Genomic DNA, 25,620 nt, shown 5'->3' on the forward strand with positions numbered 1-25,620 from the left:
CGAAGTGGGCTTCGTGGTCTGTACATGCAATGTCCCCCCCACTTTTCAAAAGCAATCGACGCCCATGTGAGGCAACGATGAAATCCAAATCCATATCCTTTGGTTTCCTGCTCTGCATCAAGGTTTGATTCCCAATGCTCAGACAAACTCTCTACCTGGGCAATGAGCTTGCTTTTATCTGTACAAGCAAGGACTGACCTGTTTGGGGCAAAGAGGGTTCTTGACACACAGGAAAATTTGCACATTACCTTCAGAAAGTATTCACACCCCTCAACCTTTGTCACATTTTGTTGTGTTGCAGGCTGAATTGAAAATGGATTCAATTAAAAAATAATTTCAAAGTCCCTGTCATGTCCATCTTGTTTACCCTGTGTACCCCACCCCATCCCTCTCCCTTCCACAGATCTCCACATGTCTCTGTTCCACACTGTTTTTCCTTCCCTCTCCCACCCCTCTAGTCTCCTGCTCCCCTTGTTGTATGTTCTGTGTTAGCTCTCATACAAGCCTCGACTGTGTCTGCAAAGAAAAAACAGACAAAAAAAAAAACCACACCTTTCTATATAAGGTCCCACACTTGAGAGTGCATGTCAGCGCAGAACCTACCATGATGTCCAAGGAACTGTGCGTAGAACTCCGAGATAGAATTGTTTGGAGGCATCGATCTGGGGGAGGGTATAAAACAATTATGAGTGTTGAAAGTTCCCAAGAGAACAGTGAGCTCCATCATTAGGAAATGGAAAGAATTTGGAACTACCCAGACCTTCATCGAGCTGGCTGCCTGACCAAACTGAGCAACTGGGCAAGAAGGACCTTGATCAGGGAGGTGACCACCAAGAACCAATGACCAGTCTGACAGAACTACATAGTTCCTTGGCTGAGAGGGGAGACCCTACTGGAAGGCCAACAATCTCTGCAGTACTTCACAAATCTTGGCTTCATGGGAGAGTGTCCAGACGGAAGTCACTCCTGAGAAAATGCACATGACAGCATGCCTGGAGTTTGCAAAAAGGCATGTGAAAGAGTCTGAGAGCATGAGTCAAAAGATTCTGTGGTCTGATGAGATGAAAATTGAACTCTTTGGCCTGAATGCAAAGCGCTGCATGTTGTGGAAACCAAGCACAGCTCATCACCCATCTAACACCATCCCTACCATGAAGAATAGTGGTGGCAGCATCATGCTATTGGGAGGCTTTTCAGCGGCAGGGACTGGAGACTTGTAAGGATAGATGGAACAATAAATGGAGCCAAATACAGGCAAATCCTTCAGAAGAACCTGCTTCAGAGTGCAAAAGACCTGACACTGTGGAGAAGATTTAAATTCCAACAGGACAATGACCCCAAGCAGAAGCCAAAACAACACTGGAATGGCTTCAGACCAAGAACGTGAAAGTCCTTGAGTGGCACAGCCAAAGCCCAGACTTGAATCCCATTGAGAATCTGTGGAAAGGCTTGTAAATTGCTGTGCACAAATGTTCCCCATCCAACTTTGCAGAGCTTGAGCAAATCTGCAAGGAAGAATGAGAGAAAAATCCCCAAATCCAGATGTTCAAAGCTGATACAGACATACCCAAGAAGACGCAAAGCTGGAATCGCTGCCAAAGGCACTTCAACAAAATGTTGACTCAGGTTGTTGAATACTAATTGACACAAGACATTTCAGCTTTTCAGTTTTAATTAATTTGAAAAATTTCTGAAAACGTGTTTTTCACTTTGTCATTATGGGGTATTTTGTACAGATTGTTGACAAAAAAATTGAAATTGAATTCATTTTAAATTCAGGCTGTATACAACAAAATGTGAGAAAAGTCGAAGGGTGTGAATACTTTCTTTCTGAAGGCACTGTATGTACCAATGTCCCTGGCAAGCTCAATATCTGAATGTGACTTTGCAGCTCTGGCCATATGAGCAAAGAGTGAGCGATTCTCCTTCAATTTAACTTCTTTTCCAACTTTCACATGACCTGATTTGCCCATAACTATGAAGTATAAATCTTAAAGGTCCTATGACACCCAAAAGTACTGAAATTGCATATATATATATATATATATATATATATATATGTCCTATAGGAGTTTTTCATCGTGATTTCTGATCTGACAACTTTTTTTTCACAATACTCGTTCTGTAAAATGTAAAATTTAAAAAACAAACCTCTTAGGGAACGCCCCTAAAAATTCTGCCGAAATCTACTGAATGGGGCGTCACCCACATGACGTCATATCCAGAACAACAAAGGTTGCACGCAAATTACTCGGGTTGGTGGTCTACGTAATTGTATTGGCTTCCTGTGTGTTTACACATTAGATTGATCGACTCAAACACTTCGTTCATTTCTGTTTTACAAAAACCAAGCATTTGGTTTTGAATAATGGTTGACATGGACTTTGATTTGTCTGGTCGCGACAGTGAGTGTGAGAGAAATGAAAGATTTTGGTCTGAATCAGATGGAGAAGTGTCGGATAACGTAGTCGCAGGAGGTGAAGTTCAGGCAGCTGAAAATGGAATACAGCCTTAGCAGTTCGAGCCCAAAGCAGGACAAGCAGAGGAAACTGGCGATGGAATTCCCGGAGTTCATGATGATCGGGAGGACTTCGAAAGAAGACTTGGCAATAACAACTGGTTAGACTAAATCCTATTTGTAATTCAATAATGTAAATTCTACTTGCATACTGCTCGATATCAGAAATATTTTAGTGAGGTGACGTGACCAGCGCAACGCAGCGGGCATGTTGCTCCGTGGCGAATGAATCGCAAGCAAAGCCAGCCCATGTCATTGGCCGTATCTCCCCGCGCATAAAACGAAGCAATCTCGCTGTCCGGATATGATGAACACTTGTGTGCAGAACACACCTTGCGACACAATTATCTGGAGTAGTCCGATAAATCTGACGTTCTGTTGCATTTTTATTAATTTTATTCCTACAGTCGTCATGTAGCGCCAGTAGAAAACAATGAAGAAAAGAGAATAATAAAAGAAAGCTACAGCACGTCAGATTTATCGGACGACATTGCTTTTGATGATGGGTACTGCATCAGGTTTCAGCCTCCTCAACTTCTTCAAACTGAACATTGAATAGAGCCCGTGATCAAAGTCACTGTCTTCAAAGTGGGCGCCGCAAATGACGCTCGTGTCTCTGGGGCCTTTATAGTTTCCCCTTGTCAGCTTCACTTTAGATGTCCATATTCTCCGAAGATTCTCATCTTTCAGGAATACATGAAGGCTTACACCGTCTTTGGTTGTATTGCTGCATCCTGCTACGATACATCTTGCAGACATTTTCGAAAGTAAGGCTAAAACTCTTAAAAACTTTCGCGAAACAATCACAGGAATTAAGACGATCAGTGATATTGCAAACACATGTGCACAATGCATTTGTATGTACTTTATACGGCGCGCGACGTCTCATCAATCGACTCTGAGCGAGTCGCGTTCTGGAGATGACGTCAACGGTCACGTGACCTGTGGTTCGCTGAACTCCACTTTTTTGAGGGGCGGGGCAGAGCAAGTTGTGAAAAGCACGAGAAATGTTCAAAATATTGGTCGAATTATCCCATTGTTGATTTTAAAAAAAGCAACATGGGCGATTTCTTCACTAGGAAGGTCAAGTTAATATATAAATAACCAGACACTTTTGAATTACATTGGACCTTTAAGCTGTTTCATCTGATCACAAAAGTTCTCATTGCCAATGGTCCGTTCATTCACGGAAGACGCACAAGCTTCTTCTCCAGCCTGGTGACTTCTCCAGATATCTTCTGTGACTTCAGTAGGGACTACTCACTTTGTCATTATGCTTATGGGGTATGTCTCCTTGAACGTGAAGGGATTGGTTTCTTCAAATGCTTTGTGTCAAAGTATGATAGCTTCTTCCTAGTGATTGGTGATTGCCAGTGAGAGATCATGATGATGTTTTGATTCTGACTTGCTTATATGAGCCATTACATCAGCTTCTTCAGCAAGGCATGCCAGTTCCGGTGCAGATAATACGTTTTTCGCAAGGGTTTTTGGCCTTTGTGCTATGCCTTTGAGACCACCAATCACCTTCATTGTTCGGTTAACTTGCTCCAGTGCCTAGTCAACACCGAGATTACAAAATACATGGCCAGACTTTTTCCTGCTGGAATTGCCCTCTTTGTAGAAATACCATATCTCTGGATCACTGTCTTTCAAGTTATACATCTTAGTAATATACTCAGGTATGTATTGTGCATATTTTACGCAGTTCTGACTGAAGAAGAAATGACACAGCCACTCAAGAGTGCAGATGTAATTGCCACAACCCCTTTCGTGCGGCATGGACGAGCTGCAGTCATGTCTGTACCATTTCTAGGTACATGTCCGCCCATCTGAACATGGCTTTATCTTTGTGTTTCTCATCAAATTCTTACAGCTGTCCTTTCAGTTCGGATGTCTCCACAACATAGACCATTGATGTGTGAGCTTTCTTCATTTCTGCTGTATCCTTGCAGGCCTCAACAGTCTTTGGAGGCACCTTCAGTGCAGTTCTTTTGCAAATTATTTTCACTGAAGAAAGCATCAATATACATGTCAAAAAAAAACACCTGCAGTGTAATAGTATGTGCTGTGATGGCACGTTTCATGTGTCTGCCTTCCAGAATCTGGCGAGTTGTTGCTAGGCCATACAATTGTGAACTCACCCATGCATCGTCAACCCCACTTCTTTCATTGAAGGACCCTATGACTCGTCGAGCACAAACAACAGTGTGAAATTCACCAACATGGAAGATCTAATTTCCTTGCAGTTCTGGTTTCAAGGCCTGAAGCCTGATGGCTCTCATATAGGAGTCCATATACAGTGTGATTTTTCTTTAATTTAAAAAAATATCTGAACTCGTAATGTGCGTGTTGATATGTTGAATTTGCTGCAACACTGTAAGCAAGGTTTTATATTAATGTGCTGGAGATGATATTAGTGGCAAGACCCTTATGCATGTAAGGATTGTGTCATTTTTTTGCATCTTGCAGCAGTGAATTTTACAGTATGTTGCCCATGTTGGTATATGTTGATGATTAACTGTTCCACGGATAGTTGCCTCCGTCCTGTCATCCTCATTTACACCACCAGTGGCTGGGTGCAACTCTGAGCTTGATGACTGTAGTGATCTTTGGCAGTGCCTGGCAAGCAGCCAAGCCTTATCACATTCATGAGGAGGAAGGCAAACTGGCCTTTGTTTGAAATGGGGATAAATTTTGTTTCTTTTTGGCTTGGAAGTTACTCCAACATCGCACTGGGGTAACTCTTTTAAACCTGCTGCTGCACTGTCAATATATCTATCTGATGCCGAACCTTTGATGCTGTGAGGCAAATTTGCAGGTCAACATGAGTTATTAGAATAACTCTGTGGCTGGAGCACAACTACCAACGTTGCATGCAAGGTATGCTTCCCATCAGGAGTATCTTCATTGAAGTCTCTGCAATCAGCTGAAAAAATATACCGGCTGTTGAAGTATGTATACCCCAGACAGATCTATGTTGTACATCACGGCTTCAGCCAGTTGAGTTTCAATGCGCAGAATGTGTGGATATGCTCCACTGATGCCCAGCCCATGCAGATATTCCATCAGTCGCTTGGATCGGGTCAGGCTTTGGCTTTCTAATCCAACACCAAACACGTGCATTTTCAACCATGTCACAGTGACGGAAGTGATCCTGGCTACTCATAGGAATGTAGCTCACTTGCCTGCTTGTTTCCACCTCATATACCAGCAATTGGGCTCAGCACATAGCAGACTTGTGCATAGTATTATTCCACAGCTTTCTGTCTAATTGTATGTCTTTTTATGGGCCCTGCAATATCCAGTGCAATAATGCATAGCGAGTGAGGGAACATTGTCTCTGCACACTGAATCAGAACCAAGCGCACCATCGAACATCCATGGATCCTTTCTTTTCTTCAGGACATCTCTTCTGATGAGAGCTGCACAAACACCTTCCCAAACTCCTCTTTCACACCAGCTTTACTTTGACTGTCACGCACGACATGATTCCTGGCTGCAGTGGACATCTCCACTTCTGGTCGTTGTCGATCTGGTGGAGCAAAGTGTGTGTACATCATCAACATTTTCCTCAATAAGCTTCTTTTTATACCTCGTAGAACATCCTCGTAGGTCAGTTACTCCATGCTGCTTCATTATGCTCAAATACTTCACCTGAAGCTGGCCCATATAATCATACCGTTGTTCTGGATAGCCGAGTAATACTTGTAGAAGACGAATGAATTCAATCTCCCCTGCAATGACACAAACAGTTTTGGTCTCTACTAGTTGCTCAGCAGAGCTTACGGTAGGTAGCTGCTGGCTTACTTTGCTGCACGTGTTTAGCATAGCAGCATGTTTGATACTAATTCATGTCTATGGCAAGCATATCTTCAGCACATATTCTCTGAAGCTTTGCTTTCCACTTTTAATTGCTGCCTTCCATGATAGCTTTGTCGATCTTTGCGCCAGTTGACAGTCCCAGATGTCACATTGCTTGGTGCAATTCAGAAGTTTCGTTGCTGGTGTCACAGAAAAAAAAAAACACCTTGTTTTTTTCAAGTTTTTCACCAGATTACTGCAACAGTATCTTCTTGTTTTGATCTGCAACTGACTCAACACGTCGTGTCTGAAGTTCGCCCTCGTTTTCTGCTTGTTGGGTGCTTCCGACAAGATGTCACCAAAGTGGCATTAAAATTAGGCCTTGCTCACTTCAATTTATGTGCGTGTGCATTTCTGATAACATGGTCGATGCCATCATGCACCTTTGTCAGCAAGCATCTCCCCTGTTTCATGTAAACCAAGTCTCAAGCTCTTGTGCAAATATTCACTCTGACCAAAGCTTGAACGTTTTCATGCCGCATCAAGAAACCTGTTAGACGATGCTAACTTTGGTTGGACAAGGTGTTCTTTGCTGAATTTCTGGCATTTTCTGCAGAGAGAATAGTCAGTTTCCCTTCAGATTATTTTAGTGGGAGGTTCTTCATACAAGTTTCATTGTCCTCCTCCTGGATGGTCCAGTCTTCCTTCTCCATCTGAAAAAAGAACACACCAATTATTATGTTTTATTATATATTATTATATTTTAATAGAATAATGTAATCTGTACTAATAAATGTCAGTGTGCGCCCATCTGTCAGTCAGTCAGTCAGTCCGTCAGTCTGTCAACCCAAAACCATGAAACCTGGCGGCGCCAAACTTTGCATGCATACTCCGGGAACTCCAAGGTAGTGCATGAACGAAAATTGGGTACTTGGGTTAATGTAAGCACCACTTTTGAAGATAATTAATGGCCTTATTTAATTAACCTTTATCATGGCATTATCCTGAGTCATCTCACTGTCCCTTGCTGTGGTCTTACTTTGCTATTGTTTTTTGGTCTGCTAAACAATGCCTTGACTTTGAACAGGCCACAACAGTTTAATGCTAAAAAAAATTTTCAACTTCCTCACTCAAATAATCAAATACCTGATCATCACACCTACGAATCGATAGATACATTGCAATATTTATTAATGCTTGGAGATGCCAGCGTTTGTGGCTTTACTTAATTTCCACACATGCCATGACCTCAAGAATCTCTTAATCTGAGCCAAATTTCAAAATTTAAAGTTATTCATTGACGAGCAGTCATTCTGACTGCTAATAAGTGTTCATTTGTCCAATTCAGCAACTTGCCTACGTTTGGCCCCGCATTGTCATATGGTGCCTCGGGAGGTGGCTCTCTCACTGAAAATGTGCAATTTTATTTTGACGTTTCCCCTTTTGTATGATCATCTTTCATTATATGACCCATCACTTCGACATTGATAGATACATATGAAACAATTAAACGTTTAGTTTTTAAAAGTTTCTTCAACCGTTTCGTTGGAGTGCTTGTTTGAGTGCTTAAGCCATTTGGTGACTACAAGCTTCCATGGTGATACCACAGCTCAGTTCTCTGTGTGGACATCTCCGGAGTTAGGAAGGCAAAATAAATAGGATGATTACAATGAGTGAAAAATGTTTTCAGTTTCAAAGAAATGAATCGCCACATCACGGCAGGATAGCAGAGAGCTTCGCATGCTCACTCAAAGCTATCTTGCCTGGGTTCGAATTGTAACTCAGCTATATATTGTCATCCTGGTTTCACAGGCAGGGTGATTCATCAATGTGTGTGTCATCTCCAGGATGGATGTTAAACTGGGCATCACATCTACCAGAATCCCCCCCCCCCCGTCTGTCTGTCTGTCTCTCTCTCCTTCTCTCTCTGTCTCTCCTTTCACCCTCCTCACTCGCCCCTCCCCTCTCTCTCCCACCCCTATCCCTCTTTCTCCCACCCCATCCCTCTTTCTCCCACCGCATCCCTCTTTCTCCCACCCCATCCCTCTTTCTCCCACCCCATCCCTCTTTCTCCCACCCCTATCCCTCTTTCTCCTACCCCTATCCCTCTTTCTCCCACCCCTATCCCTCTTTCTCCCCCCCCACTGCCCCACATAATATTTCTGTCAGCGAAGCGACAGTTTGTATTTGCGAATAATAATATACAGTATACTCGTATGTGTACGTGCTAAAATGAATTTTACACAATTATTATGTCATACAAGGACAGGAAACATCAGTAAATGTACTGTTACACCATTGCTTTGGAAAAGGCAAGCCAAATTTTCATCGCCTTTGTTGATTTTTAAGGTACTGACCTTTGACCTCTAAATGACCTTAGACTTGACCTGTGCAAATGGCACCAGAACTTTTCAGAATCAGCAGAAGCCAGCAAAGATATTCCAACTTTCTGACAAGATTTATCATCAAAATCCTACTGAAGCTACTATTGTGACACATGACACGTGACACTATAATCAAATTTACCACTCCCAGTAAGAGTTTAAAATACCCCTCCCATGTCCTTTTTGTCAAACCTCCGTGGGGTAAGGTGTTCCATGAACCCTCCAGCTTTTCAAACAGTGCATCCACGAGAGGGATGAAATGAAGAACGGGAAACAAGAGAAGTGAGACAGACATTTTGCAATCGATGAATACAGGAAACAAGACGAGGAAGGCAAAAAATATTTGGAGTGATATATCCATCTACTTACCGTATTCAATATGCATGAGAGTGTGGTAGGGGGATGGGGATTGAGAAAGAGAACATTGAGAAAGGATGTTTAAAATGTAAAGGGGAGGTTGGAGAAGGGGAAATATGTTGGAACAAGATGCTTTGGAAGTGTAGAAGGGATTTGAGTGGAGGGGAATGTATGGGAGAAAGAGGATGCTGTGGATAGCCAATAAAGTAAAAAAAATGGTTGTGGAACGCAAGGGGCTGGGGAATGAGAATAAAGTCAGAGTGAGGGGGCAAAAAGGAGGCTGCAGGGTGGGGGGGGGATAAGCTTAAGAAAGGTGAGAGTGGATGAAGAAACCTGAATTATAACAAAAACATCGGGTTGGCCTGTCAAAGCCTGCGTTATTATTACCAACCTATGGTTTTTGTCCATGTTCTGCACTTTTTTATTGCTGAGCGTCAAGCAAGGAAGCAGCACATCCTTTGGTAGGACTCGGTTGGGGTTCCCAGACTCAGAGCAGACGTTCGAACCATGAAGCCACCAAGGGTGGTCAAGGAGAAAAAGGTTGACGGAGGAAATATAAGAATGGCAAACTGCTGATAGACACAGGAAATAACATGAGTTCTGGTCGCTTTAATCTGGTTATATCTGGTTGGTTAAGAGAACTGTAGCATTAACATTTCCTTTTTTTTTTTCTTCTGAATTTCCAAGCCATTTAGGCAACCTGCCAGGGTATCACAGAGCGCAAGGATGTGAGTTGTGACATCATAAAATGTAATAGAATATTACAGCCACTCGTCTCTGGCAACCATTTTTGTTGACATGAGTACCGGTGCTTGCTCAAAGATTGTTATTTTATCATTTATGAGTTTGCTTGGATCATTTTATGGGGTGATGGCAGTTTTGTAGCCCAGTTTGAAAATGTGTCTTGATGCTGTCCGAGTCCCTATAAAAGTGAACAAAACAAAATGTATTTATACGACCATACTTTCAAGATATTTTATCAGGCTATTGGACGAGAACACTAACTTAGATATTACATACAATAAACACAAAATAAATAACTCACTAATTAAATCCTGATATCTTGCTAATTCTTGTTTTTAAAATGACTGATGCTTGCGTAAAAGAAAAAAAAATTGTCTATTTAATTGTCGACTCCATTTAATTCCAAGCCCCGAACGAGATACAGTCATGCACATTCGGATAATCATGTGATGCAATGATCATGTGATCAGCCTGGTGTTGGTTTTCCGGTTAAAGTGGCTAGCTTAAGATCTTAGGGTCTTGAGTTTGAGCCCCTGTTTCACCGTTGAAATAACACCAGGTGGGTTGACTCAGCCTGGCATCCTTCTGAGGTCGACAAAATGAGTACCAGTGTACTGGTAACAGGGGCACTGCATGAGCAGCACAGCCGCACTCCCAGCAATGATAGAGCCAGCAGCCACAAGAAGCATACAAAATAATTATTATTATTATCACGTGATTAGGATGATCATATGGTAACTGTTGCCCTTCCTAAAATTAAGCAAATCTTACATTTCAGACATGAACCTCAACATCTGTTTCAGAAACTCTCTTGAATGGTTCATACTGTCCAAGCTCCTGGTTGGCAGAACAATGACTTTGTAAATGCCACCTGATACACTTGGGACTCCAAGACTGAAAACCTATGAATATTGAAACTAAATTCATCTTTCACCGCTGCAACTTGTATCGTGATAACTAATAACTCTTCACAGCAGATATGCACACACTCCATTGAGTGGACATTGTGCATGAATCAAGCAAACAGTCATTGGATAAACACTGCATTACCAAACGAAATCTTCTTCGTTAATATGCAGCACAAGGCTGCAGGGTAGCATCATTGGCTGAACTCTTGGAGGCGCTACTTAGGCAATGCCTTCTGCTGGTTAGTGGAGGAATTTGAATTGGTTCAGGTCGTCCATGGGCCCAGGCCAGAAATTCCACTTGTCGGTACCATCTAAGGAAACCAATCCGAGTTATGATTTTTGAATTGGTGTATATATATATATATATATATATATATATATATATATATATATATATATATATATATATATATATATATATATATATATCATATTTTGATGTGATAACCATTGCAGACTGGCAGCTTATTGGTAGTTATCATCTCTGGAATGTACCCACCCTCCGCATAATGAAAGCGAAAAGGCAAACAAATCTGGATATCCTGAGCTGTTATTGAATGATATTACCTTCATGGGATATGTCAATAGTCCATTGTGTGATTTTTTTCCCCCAAAACGTCAATATCTCAGAATGGTAAAAATGCAAAATACATACACTAAGCTGCTCTTCTGGAACGGTTATCACATATTGAAATAATCATATAGTCCCTACCAATAACTGAGTCGCCCTAAAGTTTGGTTTCCCAGATGGTACCGATATATGCCTGGGCCCATGGACTGAGGGTGCCGGCGATAATTTACCTCCTCTTCACAAAGGACATTGTGGTATCTTTGTGACGTCCACCAACTAATACCAGGAAACAGGACAACCATTTAGCGTCCATCCAAGAGACGGCACACACGTTGATGAATCATCCTGCCTGTGAAACACCAGGATGACAGATTATAGCTGGGTCAAGATTCGAACCCAGAGTAGACAGCTTCGAGGCTAGTGTGCATACCTCAAGGCCATCCTATCAGCTCACACCAGAATTATTGGTAACGGCACATTTAAAGGTGAAATGAACCTTCCCAACCTGCATGACTTGAATCATCCCACACTGCAGATGAAAGCAGCATATATGCTTTAGGAAGGAGTACAGTGGGTAGTGAAACTGGATGTGCAGTGGAGCCTCCAAGTCTGTGCACACTCATCTCTGAGCTGTCCAGCCTGGGTTTGAATCTCGGCCCCAGCTGTAAACTGTGGTCACCCTCGTTTTTGCAGGCAGGGCGCGAGATCAATGTGTGTGCTTGTCCCTTATATGGATATTAAACTGGGTGTCCCATATGTTGGCATTGGTTGATGGATGTTAAAGACCCCACGGTATCCTTTGCAAAGAGTCGGCGAGCTATCACCGACACTCTGGCCAAAATTTCGAATCGCTCTCACCTTCAGTCAAAATTCAAGTCTGGCCAGCTGGTTAGTGAAAGTCTGAGGCCAAAATCGTTCATTTGTACAAGCTCCTCAAAAGGTCTTCAGGTCTGTAAAAAAAACAAACAAAAAAGAAAAGTCCAACATGTCACCGACTTTGGGGGCTTTGTGTTAACTTCTGTTATCACTGATCACACATTATTATTTGCCAATTGCATCCAAAGAGCGAGAAATTCCTCCAACCTTGTGAAGACCTATGTGTAGATCATGTGCTGATACATTGGCTCAAGGATAAAAGGTCATTGAGCTGTCAAGCGGAACTCACTGTGGACAACTATTGTTCAACAAAACTCGCATTTCTTTGACAGGTGGTTTAATAATAATTACAATAACAATAATAGTTATAATAATGAGCCCTTTCAAGGAACTTCGACACAGGAAGCGGCCATTAGGCCCATCAAAGCATGTGTCATTATTACCTCCCTATGGTTGTTTATCCGTTCTCTATCCTTTTTAAATACTGAGCATCGTGCAAGGAAGCAGCACATACCATTTTAAAAATCTTTACTTTGACACCAGGACAGGGTTTGAACCACTGACCTCACAGATTCAGAGAGGATACTCCAACCGTTATACCTCCAAGCATGGCACGAGTTCTCTGGCCGACCCCACAAGAAACTGAGAATAATTGGGGTGGTGTTAGGGGTGGTGGTGGTGGTGGTAGTAGCAGCAGCAGCAGTAGCAGTAGCAGTAGTAGTAGTAGTAGCAGTAGTGGTAGTAAAACTCAGTTAGAATCAAGATGCCACGATGTGGAGTTGACAGAATTTCATCACGAATGGTCATTGGATGCCAAAGATTTTGTGACACATAGTCTTATTATTGTTGAGGTTATACCCTGGATTCAGACATCCTTCAATTAGACTACATTTATAATTGAGGTCGACATCCAGCCGACCAAGAATCAGAAACGTCCATCCACATTTTTCCTGATCATATGCAACAAAGAAAATGCATAATAGGACTCCAAAAGAATCATAAAAAGATTCCAAAACGATCTGAAAACATTTATTGTCCCATATCCACAAGATTGTATAATGCAATGAATTATTTCATGAGGGACAAAGTTTGTCCAGTGCTTTGATACAACTAAAACTAGAAGTGCACTTGGTAGAGCGCATAACTCCGCCACGTAATGCCTGATCCATGAGAACATATCGGGCCCATTACATTATTAAAATATCATGCTATATAATCGTTTTGTATATATATATATATATATATATATATATATATATATATATATATATATTTCTTATATATAGATTTTTTTAAAATAAATATCGTTTTAAAAATTACCAGATTTGCATCCGAATTTGGATCTTCACTAAAAATCGAATCATTTCTTCCTTGTCTCATGCCCAATGTGTCCACGAAGTTTCATCCGGATCCGTCCACACCTTTTTGAGATTTCCTGCACACAAACAGACAGACAAACAAACAAGAAGACGTTGTGCAGAGCACGACACTTGCAAAATCCATAAAACATATTTGACCTCAAAAATAATTTGTGTTGAATTCAATGACCAAATATGCAACTCCTCTTCACATTTTAAGAGAATTGGATGAAAATTTACTATTTTAGAAATTCGGCCTATGTTGATCTTTTGGCCGATGTGACCTCAAAAATATTGGTGGTTGGATTTTTTTTGACCTGATTTGAAAAGCCTCTACAAATTACAAGTGAATCGGATGAAAATTGAGGATTTCAGAAATACCACCTTAATTGTTGACCTTGGGCCTATTTTGACCTTTTGGTCCGTGTTAACCTCAAAAATGATTGGCTCGTTGAAATCAATGACCTGAAATATAAATCCTCTTCAAATTTTAAGTCATTCGGATGAAAATTGAGGATTTTGGAAATCTCACCTTCATTGTTGACCTTTTGTTCCATGTTGACCTCAAAAATCATTGGCCAGTTGAATTCAGTGACCTGAAATAGATATCCTCTTCAAATTTCAAGTCAATCGGATGAAATTTGGGGATTTTAGAAATCACACCGAAGTTGTTGACCTTTGGCCAATGTTGACCTTGTGACCTCAAAAACAAGAGGCTTCTTCCCAATGACAAACTCTCCCATGTGATGAAATTTCGTGAAGATGAGTTTAATGTTTTGATCTGTAGGCGACAAGCAGACAGACAAAATAACAAAATCGACTGACTCATGTGCTTGAAAAATCTTCGATTTTGCAAGTAACAAGAAAAAGACCGTTCAGAGCACGATACTTGCAGAATCCACCCCCTCTCCAAATGTTGCCATGGATACATGAAATTGTCCATTTCATTAAGATTAAAATTCACAATCTTAATCAAAGTTCAGGTCAATCGGATGAAAATTGATTATTTTTCAGAATGAAATTGATGATTTTAGAAGTTGATTTCCAAATTCAATGATGTTGTCCAGTTCTGGGGAACGCATATGTAATATGTAATGACTTTTTTGATTTGACCCTCCCCCCCCCCAGCATCATTTTCGAAATGTCCCAGGGGTATGGACTTTGTGTCACAGAGGTCAAAACAGAAAAAAATATTTAACTCAAAATATTACATTTGATCATTTGTGGTGGACCTTTCTTGCCATTTTTCAACATTGCTTTCAGTTGGAAGCGTGGGGATTTGTGATGTCACGCCATCAACTTTACTCTTGTTATCATTTTTAATGGAATTTAAATGCCAGATAATGTATTGTTATCGAGCTCCGTCCGTCCGTCCGTCCGTCCGCATCCTATTTTGACTTCTCCGGCCAAACCACTGGGCTGATCCAGATGAAATTTAGCAGAAATATTCCTCTCTTGACTGGTAACAGGAATTGCAAGTCTCGTTACAGTTATGTGACATCAAGTGGGTCAAAATGGCTGACTTAAATTCCTTCAAAAATCTTCTCCAAATCCACCAGTCAGAATGCTACCAAGTTTGGGATACATTAGGACAGAATCCAGATGTTAAATTGCAGAGGCCAGGTCGATCACGTGACTGCCAGTATGTGTTTGGTTTGTGAGTGGGGGTTAGATATCATCTTAGAGCAGATAGGAATGTGCAGAGTAGCATGGTCTGTGTACTGGTAGTTAGCTAATCTCAATGTAATAAGTAGGGACACGTCAGCTTAAGGAATATCTTGTTTGTTCGTGCACCATACAGGGGGTGGTGCGTGGTAATAATTAGTTAAGGATTATGGTTAAGGAAATTGTGTGGATAAATTTCCTTAAAATTAATGTCCCGGCGCCCTCTACTGGAGCGCCGGGAGACTAGGCAAGAGAGGAAGTGAGGGGCGGAGCTGCAAACGCCGCCAGAGTTGTGAAGCTTGGATCTCCTCCAGAGTGAGGAGAGGAGCATTTTGCTGCCTCCCAAGGGGCAGAGTTATGGATGGCCTCAGAGGGACGGAGCATGATGAGGATGAATTGATTTGATTTTGGTGATTGACCAAAAGGTCGACATCCTTTTGTCGACCTTTTGGTCAACAATAGGCCCAAGGACAACAATTAAGCAGGTATTTCTAAAATCCCAATATTTCATCCGATTGCCTTGAAATTTGAAGAGGATATATATTTCAGGTCCCTGAATTCAACGAGCCAATGATTCTTTGAGGTCAACAGGGACCAAAAGGTCAACAACTGAGGTAGTATTTCTAAAATCCTCAATTTTCATCTGATTCATTTGAAAATTGAAGAGGATTTATATTTCAGGTCACGGACTTAAAAAAGGCAATTATTTTTGAGGTCAATATGGACATAAAGATCAACATAGGCCAAAGGTCAACAACTTTGGTGTGATTTCTAAAATCCTCAATTTCAATTTGACTGACTTGAAATTTGAAGATGATTTATATTTCAGGTCACTGAATTCAACCAGCCAATTATTTTTGAGGTCAACATCGACCAAAAGGTCAACATAGGGCCAAGGTCAACAACTAAGGTTGTATTTATAAAATCCTCAATTTTCATCCCATTGACTTGAAATTTGAAGAGGCTTTTCAGATCAGGTCTCTGAATTCGACCACCAATTATTTTTGAGGTCCACATTGGCAAAAATGTCAACATAGGCCGAAATTCTAAAACTGTCAATTTTCATCTGATTGAATTGAAATTTGAAGAGGAGTTGCATGTTTGGTCATTGGATTCAACCACCAATTATTTTTAAGGTCAAATTTGTTTGCTGGATTTTGCAAGTGTCTTGCTCTGCATGGCGTCTTCTTGTTTGTCTGTTTGTCCGCACAGAACTTTCATATTTTTCTCTGTAACCACTTGTCAGATTGAGACGAAATTTTCACCATTGGTGCGATGACTCATGTAGAATGTTTTGATGATAATTATGACGTCATAGGTCAGGTGGTGTGGCAGCCATGTTGGAAAAAAGGAAAGATTTTGGACCTCTATTTCTGAAACTGCAGCAATGAAAAAATTGAAACTTGGCACACGGCAAGTACTCTTCATGGGGAATGAGTGTGATTTTTGTGACACCACAGTTGCCTTCGTTATGACGTCATAATTGCAAATGTAGAACGCTACATCCAATCAGTATGAACATTTTTAAGAGTCATGTCATGATAAAATGATCAAAATGAGGGTCAAAAAGAAATTTTTTTTTTTTGATGATGTCATCGGTCACATGATTCCGCACCCATATTGCTTTTTAAAAAAAATCTTCAAAAATCTTCTCTGTAATGGCTGAAGCAATCATCACTACCAGCATTTATAAAGTGGCAGTTCTAATTATGTCTCTTATTAATTACGTAGCACACCAGTACACAAACACCACACAAAATACACCACACAAAACTACACAAACACCACACGACACAACACACAAAACAAGACCTGTCGAGGGTCTGCAATCTCCAATTGCTCTTTTTATTGTTATTATTGTCATTATCACTATGTATCATTATAATTATTATCTTATGTATCATCATTACTGTTATCATTTCAATAGTATGTAATTAATAGACATACATTCTGTGTGGACAAACAAACAGACAGACAGACAAATAGACAAACAAACAAGAAAGACGTTGTACATAGCACGATACTTGCGAAATCCCAAAAAACAATAGTTGCCATAGAAACAACAATTTAGCTGTGTCAAAAATTTGACCAATCAAGTCTGTCCCATGATTGATTGTTATGCATAACAAATTTGGCTGATACATTTTTCCACTTGCGGTCTAATCGGTGTTATCAATGTGATATATAGAAAAATTATTGAGGTGCAGGAATAATAAATTCACAAAAAGTCCCATTTGATTATAATCTGGTGAAATTGTTGCTATGGAAACTGTTGACATGTCAAAATGGCTAAATCGATCATTCTAATTTTTGGTGAACCAATTCTGTGACTCAATATGCAAATCCCATTCAAATTTAAAGTTAATAGGATGAAAATTGATGATTTTAGGTGACTTTTAGCTTTGACTTTTTGACCTCAAACAATGGGCTTCAGTGACCGAATATGTAAACCCTGTTCAAATTTCAAGTCAAATAGATGAAAATTGATGATTTTATGTGGCTTTGACCATTTCAGCTTTTGACCTCAAAATCAATATGCTTCGAGGTTTTGATTGGTGAACCAATTCAGTGACCCAATATGCAAATTCTGTTCAATCTAGCAGAGTACCCAGCTTCTGGATGGGTGGAGATTGTGCATTACTTCCTGAAAAAACTATTGTCTGTGTATTGCACAAATACTCCATAGATGTTTGTGTGGTGTGAATCTAAGTGGGTGTAAAGTGTCTCAGTGGTCCAAAGGGTCTTAAGGTGTTTGAAGGTTTAAGAGGTCTCAAAGGGTCTAACATCGAAAGGGTATTTTCCTATCGTAGTTCGGGTCTAAAGGGTGTGTATGTCAAAAGGATATAAAAGGTACAAGGGTCTAAAATGTCGAAAATGATCTTAAGGGATCTAAAAGGTCTAGCGGGTATAATGGTCATTCCAAAAGTCCGTAATTAATAGATGTAATAAACAGACGGAGTCCTGGTGCAATAATACGTAATTCATAGACGTACTCACAGTCCAACTCACGTTGAAACAGTACGTTATTAATAGACGATCATGTGGGTCGACCGCGGCTTCACCTCGAAGAGGATTTATGCTCAGTCACATTTGGCTCGGCGGCCGTAGGGTCGAAAAAATCTACGGCCACTAGCAATTATAGGGCGGCCGCAGTATTTCCACGGTCACACAATGTAGCAGTCACATATGTTTTTATTTTTCTGGGAGCCAAACGGCGTATTTAGAAATTGTGGAGACCGAAAATGTGGGAGTGCCGTAGGGTCTTTGATTTGATGTCGCACGGTGACCTTAGGGCGTCCCTGCGGTGGCTATCGAATTTTCAAGGCAGACGCAAGGTAGCCTCAAGGTGCCCGCAAGGCGACCGCAGGGGGGCCCTAAGGCGAACGTGGAAATAGTGTGGCCGCCACAATTTTTTGGGGGTTGGCAAAATTCATTTTTCATTGATAAGAGCCTTCGGAAAACGCACAAATAACGCAAGCCCACCGTGCGCCCTACGTACGGTCGACGTGGAACACATCTACGTCATGGCTTCGGCCAACCTTGAAATGAAAAAAGTTATAACTCTGCGCTTTAATAACACGGAGACCCTTACGGCCTGTAAAAGATAGCCATACGGCGTAGGGCCACCCTGAGTCCACCTCGAAACTCTGTGGCCGCCGCACGTTTCTGTCAATTCGGGTGGGGGGGGGGTACGGCCGCCGTATCTTAGCCGTAGAGCAAATATAACTCATGCTTCACCAACCACCCTTGGGTTCTTCGGTTTTATACAAACAGACCTGGCAGTCAAACAGGCAGGCAGTAAAACGTTTATTTCACTCCTCTCTGCACATGTGTGAATGGAACAAATTCAGAGCCAAAGTACTGTTAAACAGCAGGTTTGTTTTCAGATTTATGTTCCGATTTGTGTTCAAATATATAACATTCAATTGAAGTTAAGTTGTTCCTGGATCATAAACTGACGTTTGCAAACAAACGGACAGACAGACAGAACTGTGAACCAATTGCTTAACCCTGCTCTTTGTTTTGCGTGCACGGGGTAGTAAATCTGTCAAAACGACGTTACAGTAATCCCCCGTTTCTCGCGGGGGTTACATTCCAAACCTCCCCGCAAGAAGTGAAAATCCGCGATGAATGGACGGCTCCCCAAAAAATCGACTCATCTGGTCTGGTCGCTTTGGGAGTGATTGGGTTTGAGGTGCCGGAGATCGACTAGTCTGGTCTGGTCGGTTTAGCAGTGATTGGGTTTGAGGTGCCGGAGATCGACTAGTCTGGTCTGGTCGGTTTGGCAGTGATTGGGTTTGAGGTGCCGGAGATCGACTCGTCTGGTCTGGTCGGTTTGGCAGTGATTGGGTTTGAGGTGCCGGAGATCGACTCGTCTGGTCTGGTCGGTTTGGCAGTGATTGGGTTTGAGGTGCCGGAGATCGACTCGTCTGGTCTGGTCGGTTTGGCAGTGATTGGGTTTGAGGTGCCGGAGATCGACTCGTCTGGTCTGGTCGGTTTGGCAGTGATTGGGTTTGAGGTGCCGGAGATCGACTCGTCTGGTCTGGTCGGTTTGGCAGTGATTGGGTTTGAGGTGCCGGAGATCGACTCGTCTGGTCTGGTCGGTTTGGCAGTGATTGGGTTTGAGGTGCCGGAGATCGACTCGTCTGGTCTGGTCGGTTTGGCAGTGATTGGGTTTGAGGTGCCGGAGATCGACTCGTCTGGTCTGGTCGGTTTGGCAGTGATTGGGTTTGAGGTGCCGGAGATCGACTAGTCTGGTCTGGTCGGTTTGGCAGTGATTGGGTTTGAGGTGCCGGAGATCGACTGGTCTGGTCTGGTCGGTTTTGAGGTGCTGGGTACGAGCAGTGCTCCTCCAACGGCGGCAAACCTTTTTCCGTCCCGAAGCATATATCGAGCACCTTTACCTTAACCTTCTCCTGGAGCGTCCCAGGACCTTCCTCTGGCGCTTCGGTTCCTTGCCAGAAGCCTTAGAAGGTGCAGGGCGTTTGGGCGGCATTGTGGGGCTTGGAGAAAAAAACGTAGAAAATATTCGAAGTTCACAAGCGAAACTTTGTCTCGTGCGTTGTGTGACTGGTCGAGCACCACGCGTTATAATTTATTGCTTAAATAATTTATATTTTATATATTATTACCGCGATGTACCGGGGGAATCCGCAGAAAAAATTAGTTACGTTCCAAGGGAAAACCCGCGATGAAGCGGGGGCGCGATCGGTGAACCGCGATGAAGCGGGGGCGCGATAGGTGAACCGCGATGAAGCGGGGGTTGACTGTATTTCATTTGGGAATGGGTGGAGGAGAGGGTGGCTGAGTTTAATGGTTCCACTGAGAAAAGAAAAGAAATTAAAATGAGAAAGAGATTACACCGTTGTCATGACACTGAGAAAACTGTGGCAGGCTCACGGACATCACCAGGATGTTAAAATACAAATGGGGAAAAAATTATCTTGTGGATTTTATTTATTTATTTATTTGGGGGGTTGGCAAAGCTGCGTTTATGGTGAAGAATATACAACACCGACCACACATCTATCCATTGACGAGACCCTCTCACAAACATCCCATTCAGCACAGATGTAAACAATCACCCATCCATACTCAAGTTACCGACTAGTCCTGCCAATATCCCTGTACCCTCCATCTGCACTTCATCATTCTGTGCTCGGTAACTTCTTAGAAATTAAACATAAAATAAACTTTGATGGTGCAACTACTGATCTTAAAATAACCTGGACAATATGTGGCAAAGGCTGTACAAGATACTTGAATGTCTTGGGATATGTTTACCTGTTTTATTTTTATTTTTTACAAAGAGCTTGATGAGTATTAAGATCCTCAAGTTCATCCCTAAAGTTTATCTACAAGATTGAGATCTGCAGAGTGTGATGGTCAATGAAGATGTTTGAAATTTCTGTGACGGTTGTGATGGTCATTTCGGATGTTTGGTCGATATGATGATTATGGGGGCCAGTCCATCTTTAAATCCTCTATCATGATTGTGGTGGCCACTGGCCATTGTAGATTATTGAAGTATCGACACTGATTGTGGTGGTCATTGTAGAGTGTTTCTTGATGAATATTTTAATTTTATTTGCAGGAGTGAGACTGGGAAATACAAGGGAGAACTGCAGTCGGAAAAACATCAAGGGAATGAACGAACAAGAAAAGAGGAGAGGGAGGAGGGGAGGAAACACTGAAATGAGCAAGTAAGATGGTTGGGTTAGGAAAGGTTAATGGGAGTAATACATATCATGGGTTAGAATTGGATATCTATGTTGATTGTGGTGACAATATAAGTGTCTATCTTGATTTTGGTGGCAATTGAAGATGCTTGAAGTATCGATGATGACATGCTCCGTAACGTTGTCAATGTTCGCTCTGACAATTGCTACCATTCAAAAGAGATCAAGTGATTCATGAGATGCTTTTCATATTTGAGCGTTCCCATTTGTGCATAAGAGATTTAACTGTAACTCATGAGGCCATAATTCTTTCACCCAGACACCAGTCCTCTAATATTTCAGGTCTTTACACAAATGCAGTTGAATGTTCTTGTAGATATGGTCTTAGATAGGTGATTTATGCAAAGGTTTTTGACAGCTTTAGTACATTCATTACAAGGTTGCTCACAAGGTAGAGTTGAAATGGATCCAAGCCCCAGTGAACATTTGTCACTTGAGATACAATTTGATTGCAGCAAGAGTTATTCATTCTGCAGCATAAAAGGGGTCATCTTGATATTACATAAGCAGGGGGTAAGTTGAGATGGTAAATAAAAGGAAGGAGAAAAATATAAAGTTGAGATGGTTAGAGTGAGAAGGGGGGGTTGTGGGGGATAAGGGGGATCAGGAGATGAGAGGAAGAGGAATGCAGGTGAGTATGCAACGAGAAAGTGAAATGGAAGGACGAGACGTGATCAAAAATTCTACTATTTTGGCAGAATATATTGTTGGAGTTCCGCAGTTCTTTCCATTTGCCTGGTTATGAGTCTAGTGAGTCACCTCAATGCAACCATAACAGTCAGCTGAGTCGGCAGTCCCAGGCCGGATTATGTCATTTTCACTTCCGATACCATACCCATCGGACCGTCGAATCAGCCAAGCACGACGATAATTGGTACCGTACGCCTCGTCTCTAATCATTAGGTCGAGTGAAGCTAAGAGGTGCACGGTGCAGTCTTTGATATATGTTGCCATCGTCACTGTTGCCAATTCACCCTCAACGAGCTTTCCTCAAGTATTAATGAGTTTCCACTATGATCCAAATATCACCGCACCCCTCACCACCCCCCCCTTCCCCTGATTCAATGACTGGATTTGCTTCGGTCCATCAACCTTACCTGGAAACAAAGACGTTGAAGTCACCTCGTTCTCTCCCTCTCTCCCTCTCTCTCCCTCTCTCTGGGCTTTATAACTTTCTCAGGGAATGATGGTGATGGTTCCTGTTTTGGTAGCATAATTAAGATTGTATAAGATAAGGATCAGGGTAACTGTGTACTGTGTCACTTGTGTTTGTAAATAATTGCTTTTCTTTTGCTGCACCTCACCCATCACTGCTTTCTCTGCTCTTCAGATCTTTTGTGTTAAACCCATTGCTTACTGTACACATCCCTTTCCTTGCCCTTGCTACAAATAAATTACTTGTTCTTGTAATGCACTCAGTTCGTAGTGTTTTTTCCTCCAATGGTCCGGCGTAGTCCACATGTAGTGTTAGCCTGGAAAGTTCGACCCCACCAATTGGCTCGACACATTAGCTGGTGCATACTTGGCAGCTCCGCTCGGCTGCACCTGATCATGTCAGATTAAGACAAGTACACATCAAGTGCACGAGCATTGATATCGTCATCCAAAGGTAAGATGACCACGTGAAGTGGTGACACCCTGCCATGATTGGTGGTATGAATCAGTGTTTATGATTGATAAGCAAGCCACGGAGTTATCCATGGCTGGTGGCCTCAGGACCAGGTGTTTGGAAGGAACGCAATTGCTTCTCCTTATGGCGAACTTCGAACCCCGGGCCGTAACAATGTATATGATATATCTATACGAATAAATGTCAATGTGAGTGTGTGTGTGTGTGTGTGTGTGTGTGTGTGTGTATACATATGGGGTCCTCCCAGGGTGGTCTCAAAGTAATCACCATCATTTTCATTAGGGGTCACGATTCACGGACCAAGCTGTTAAGTTTTCTGTTCTCAAAGTTTTGTGCCGAGAACTCTCTTCAGGATCATCACTGAACTCTGGACGGCTTCCAATTGTAGTTTGTTTGCATTAATATTCCCAGAGATGGTTTTTAATATCTGTGTGAGGTTCTTCATCATCATTTCCTTAGCTCCAACTATCAATGGTGCAACTTTGGCATTCTTCAGCTTTCAGGATCTTTTCACTTTATTCTTGAGGTCTTGGTATTTTTTTCTTGATGCCTCTATCAGGTCAGGTCAGGTATGGGAACATGTGCTCGAGCAGTGTGTTGCTGCATCCACTTTCTGCCTTACTCCAGGGGCCTCCATCTGGCCATCCCTCAGGCAGATGCCTGGTCCATCCCAATCTCCTTGATATGCCAATCAAACTGCTGCAAGTGGCCGGCCCATTTTCCTCCTCCACTCACGAGGCTCCCTCGCAAAGAGAATCTGGTGAGCAGGATCAGCGTCAGGAAAATGAGCCACATGTCCATACAGCAGCAGCTGATGCTCACAGACTATGCAGGTAATAAATGTCATTTGAGTCTCAGCAACCACTTGTGGGACACAAAGTCCAACCAGCGATGGAGAAGGATTCTCCAATGAGACCTTGTACCAAAGGAATTAAGTCTGTCTCAGATCCCTGGTCAGAGTTCAAGTCTCACATCTGTAGGGCAAGACTGGAAGCACCAAGGACCTGAAGACTCAGACTTTCATCCTCCTGCACAGGTACCCACAGTGCCACACCCCATAATCCAGTGAATCCATGACTCCCCAGACCCAACCCAGACGTCTATTGACCGCAAGCTCACAGCCAGCAGAGACATGAATATCACTGCCAAGGTAAATTAATCTCTCCGTGACCTCAGCATCCTCACCACAAACAGGTACAGACAAGATCGCAGCATCCAAGATGTCAGTGAAAGCCTGGATCTTAGTTTTGTCCCAGGAAACCTATAATCCCAGCAGCTCTGACTCCTCATTCAGAACCTAGAGGGCCCCCAAAGGGATATGCAGAGTCTCCACAATGCTGATTGCATCATCTGTGAAATCAAGGTCAGAGATCTTGACATTCCCAAATGATGCACCACAGCCTGATCTTTCTGACATCCTCCCCAGAATCCAGTCCATACAAGCACTGAAAAGTGTGGGGGCCAGCACTCACCCCTGGCAAACTCTAGTATCAACTGGAAATAAGTCAAAGATGGCCTCACCATATCTCGCAGCACTCTCTGTTGCAGAGTATAGTTCAGACATCAGATTGATGACCTTGGTGGCACCCTACCAAAGACCAAGAATCCTCCAGAGGGCATGCCAATTCACTGAATCAAATGCTTTGCAGAGAACATCATCGGCTGCAAGCAGCCCCTGCCGAAACTCTCATCTGCATTCGGTGAGAACGCGAAGGGAAAGGACACGGTCAATCGCTGACTACTTTGGTATAAAGCCTGACTGCTCTGGGCACTGGTGCTCAAGTCATATACATTTTTTTGTTGGATACACTGTCGAGGCTCGTATGAGAGCTAACACACAGAACATACAACAAGGGGAGCAGGAGACGAGTGGTGGAAGAGGGAAGGAAAAAAAACAGTGGGGAACAGAGACATGAAGAGATCTCTGGAAGGGAGAGGGATGGGGCAGGGTACACGGGGTAAACAAGATGGACATCACAGGGACTTTCAGGTCCTTATATGAAAGGGACTTTCAGGAAGGAAAGCAGGGAATTTGAAGGATGTGGGCTTGGGGTGGATTAGTGGGGGTAGAAAAGATCGTGGTTTTGGATGGGGGAAGATAAGAGATGGTGGTGAACAGCTGTTTTGAAGAGCTGGAGGGAACAGTGGGATTGAAGAGAGTGTGGGAGTTTGTTCCAAAGGCAGGAAAAAAGAGGAATGAAAGAGTGAAGGTGATCATTGATTCTTCATTTTGGTAGTTTTACCAAAAGGGGGTAGTTGGCGGACCTTGAACGCACTGCGGAAATATGTAGGGGACATATCTCAGACAGATCATGGGGCAGCGGTGGGGGGGGGGGGCGGCGAGGCCGGAGAGGAAATGGTATTTGATAGGCCACTGATATTCTTGCAGTGAGAGAGTGAGAGATCCAAAGACTCAGCCTCATCGTGGTAGACACCAAAGATCCTTAATGCCTTGGTTTCCACAGCGTGAAGCTGAGAAAGGTGAGAGGTGGGAGCACCAGCACAGAGTGGAGAGCAGTACTCCATCAGGCTGCAGCCAAAAGTTTTGTATGTGGCCAGGAGCTCAGGT

The 25,620-nt window shown here is 42.5% G+C and overlaps 1 protein-coding gene across 10 annotated transcripts in view; it reads left to right on the plus strand.

Moving 5' to 3' along the window:
• The window catches only part of LOC147030564 (uncharacterized), a 593,272-nt gene that overhangs the window by 177,338 nt on the left and 390,314 nt on the right, over positions 1-25,620 (plus strand). For 9 of the 10 annotated variants that reach the window (XR_015056446.1, XR_015056445.1, XM_085874759.1 and 6 more), the window contains one exon: positions 21,277-21,385. Coding sequence is in view for 8 of the 10 variants with exons in the window: in XM_085874759.1 (XP_085730885.1) it covers positions 21,277-21,385 (109 nt within the window). In the remaining 2 variants the exon portion in view is untranslated. Of the gene's footprint in view, positions 1-19,465; positions 20,157-21,276; positions 21,386-25,620 lie in introns of those variants that run through there. The other variant, XM_085874763.1, reaches the window with a different exon arrangement.

The sequence above is a fragment of the Eptatretus burgeri genome, chromosome 3, assembly GCF_056783735.1.
Source record: "Eptatretus burgeri isolate ZD-2024b chromosome 3, Ebu_testis_v1, whole genome shotgun sequence".
NCBI classification, from domain to species: domain Eukaryota; kingdom Metazoa; phylum Chordata; class Myxini; order Myxiniformes; family Myxinidae; genus Eptatretus; species Eptatretus burgeri.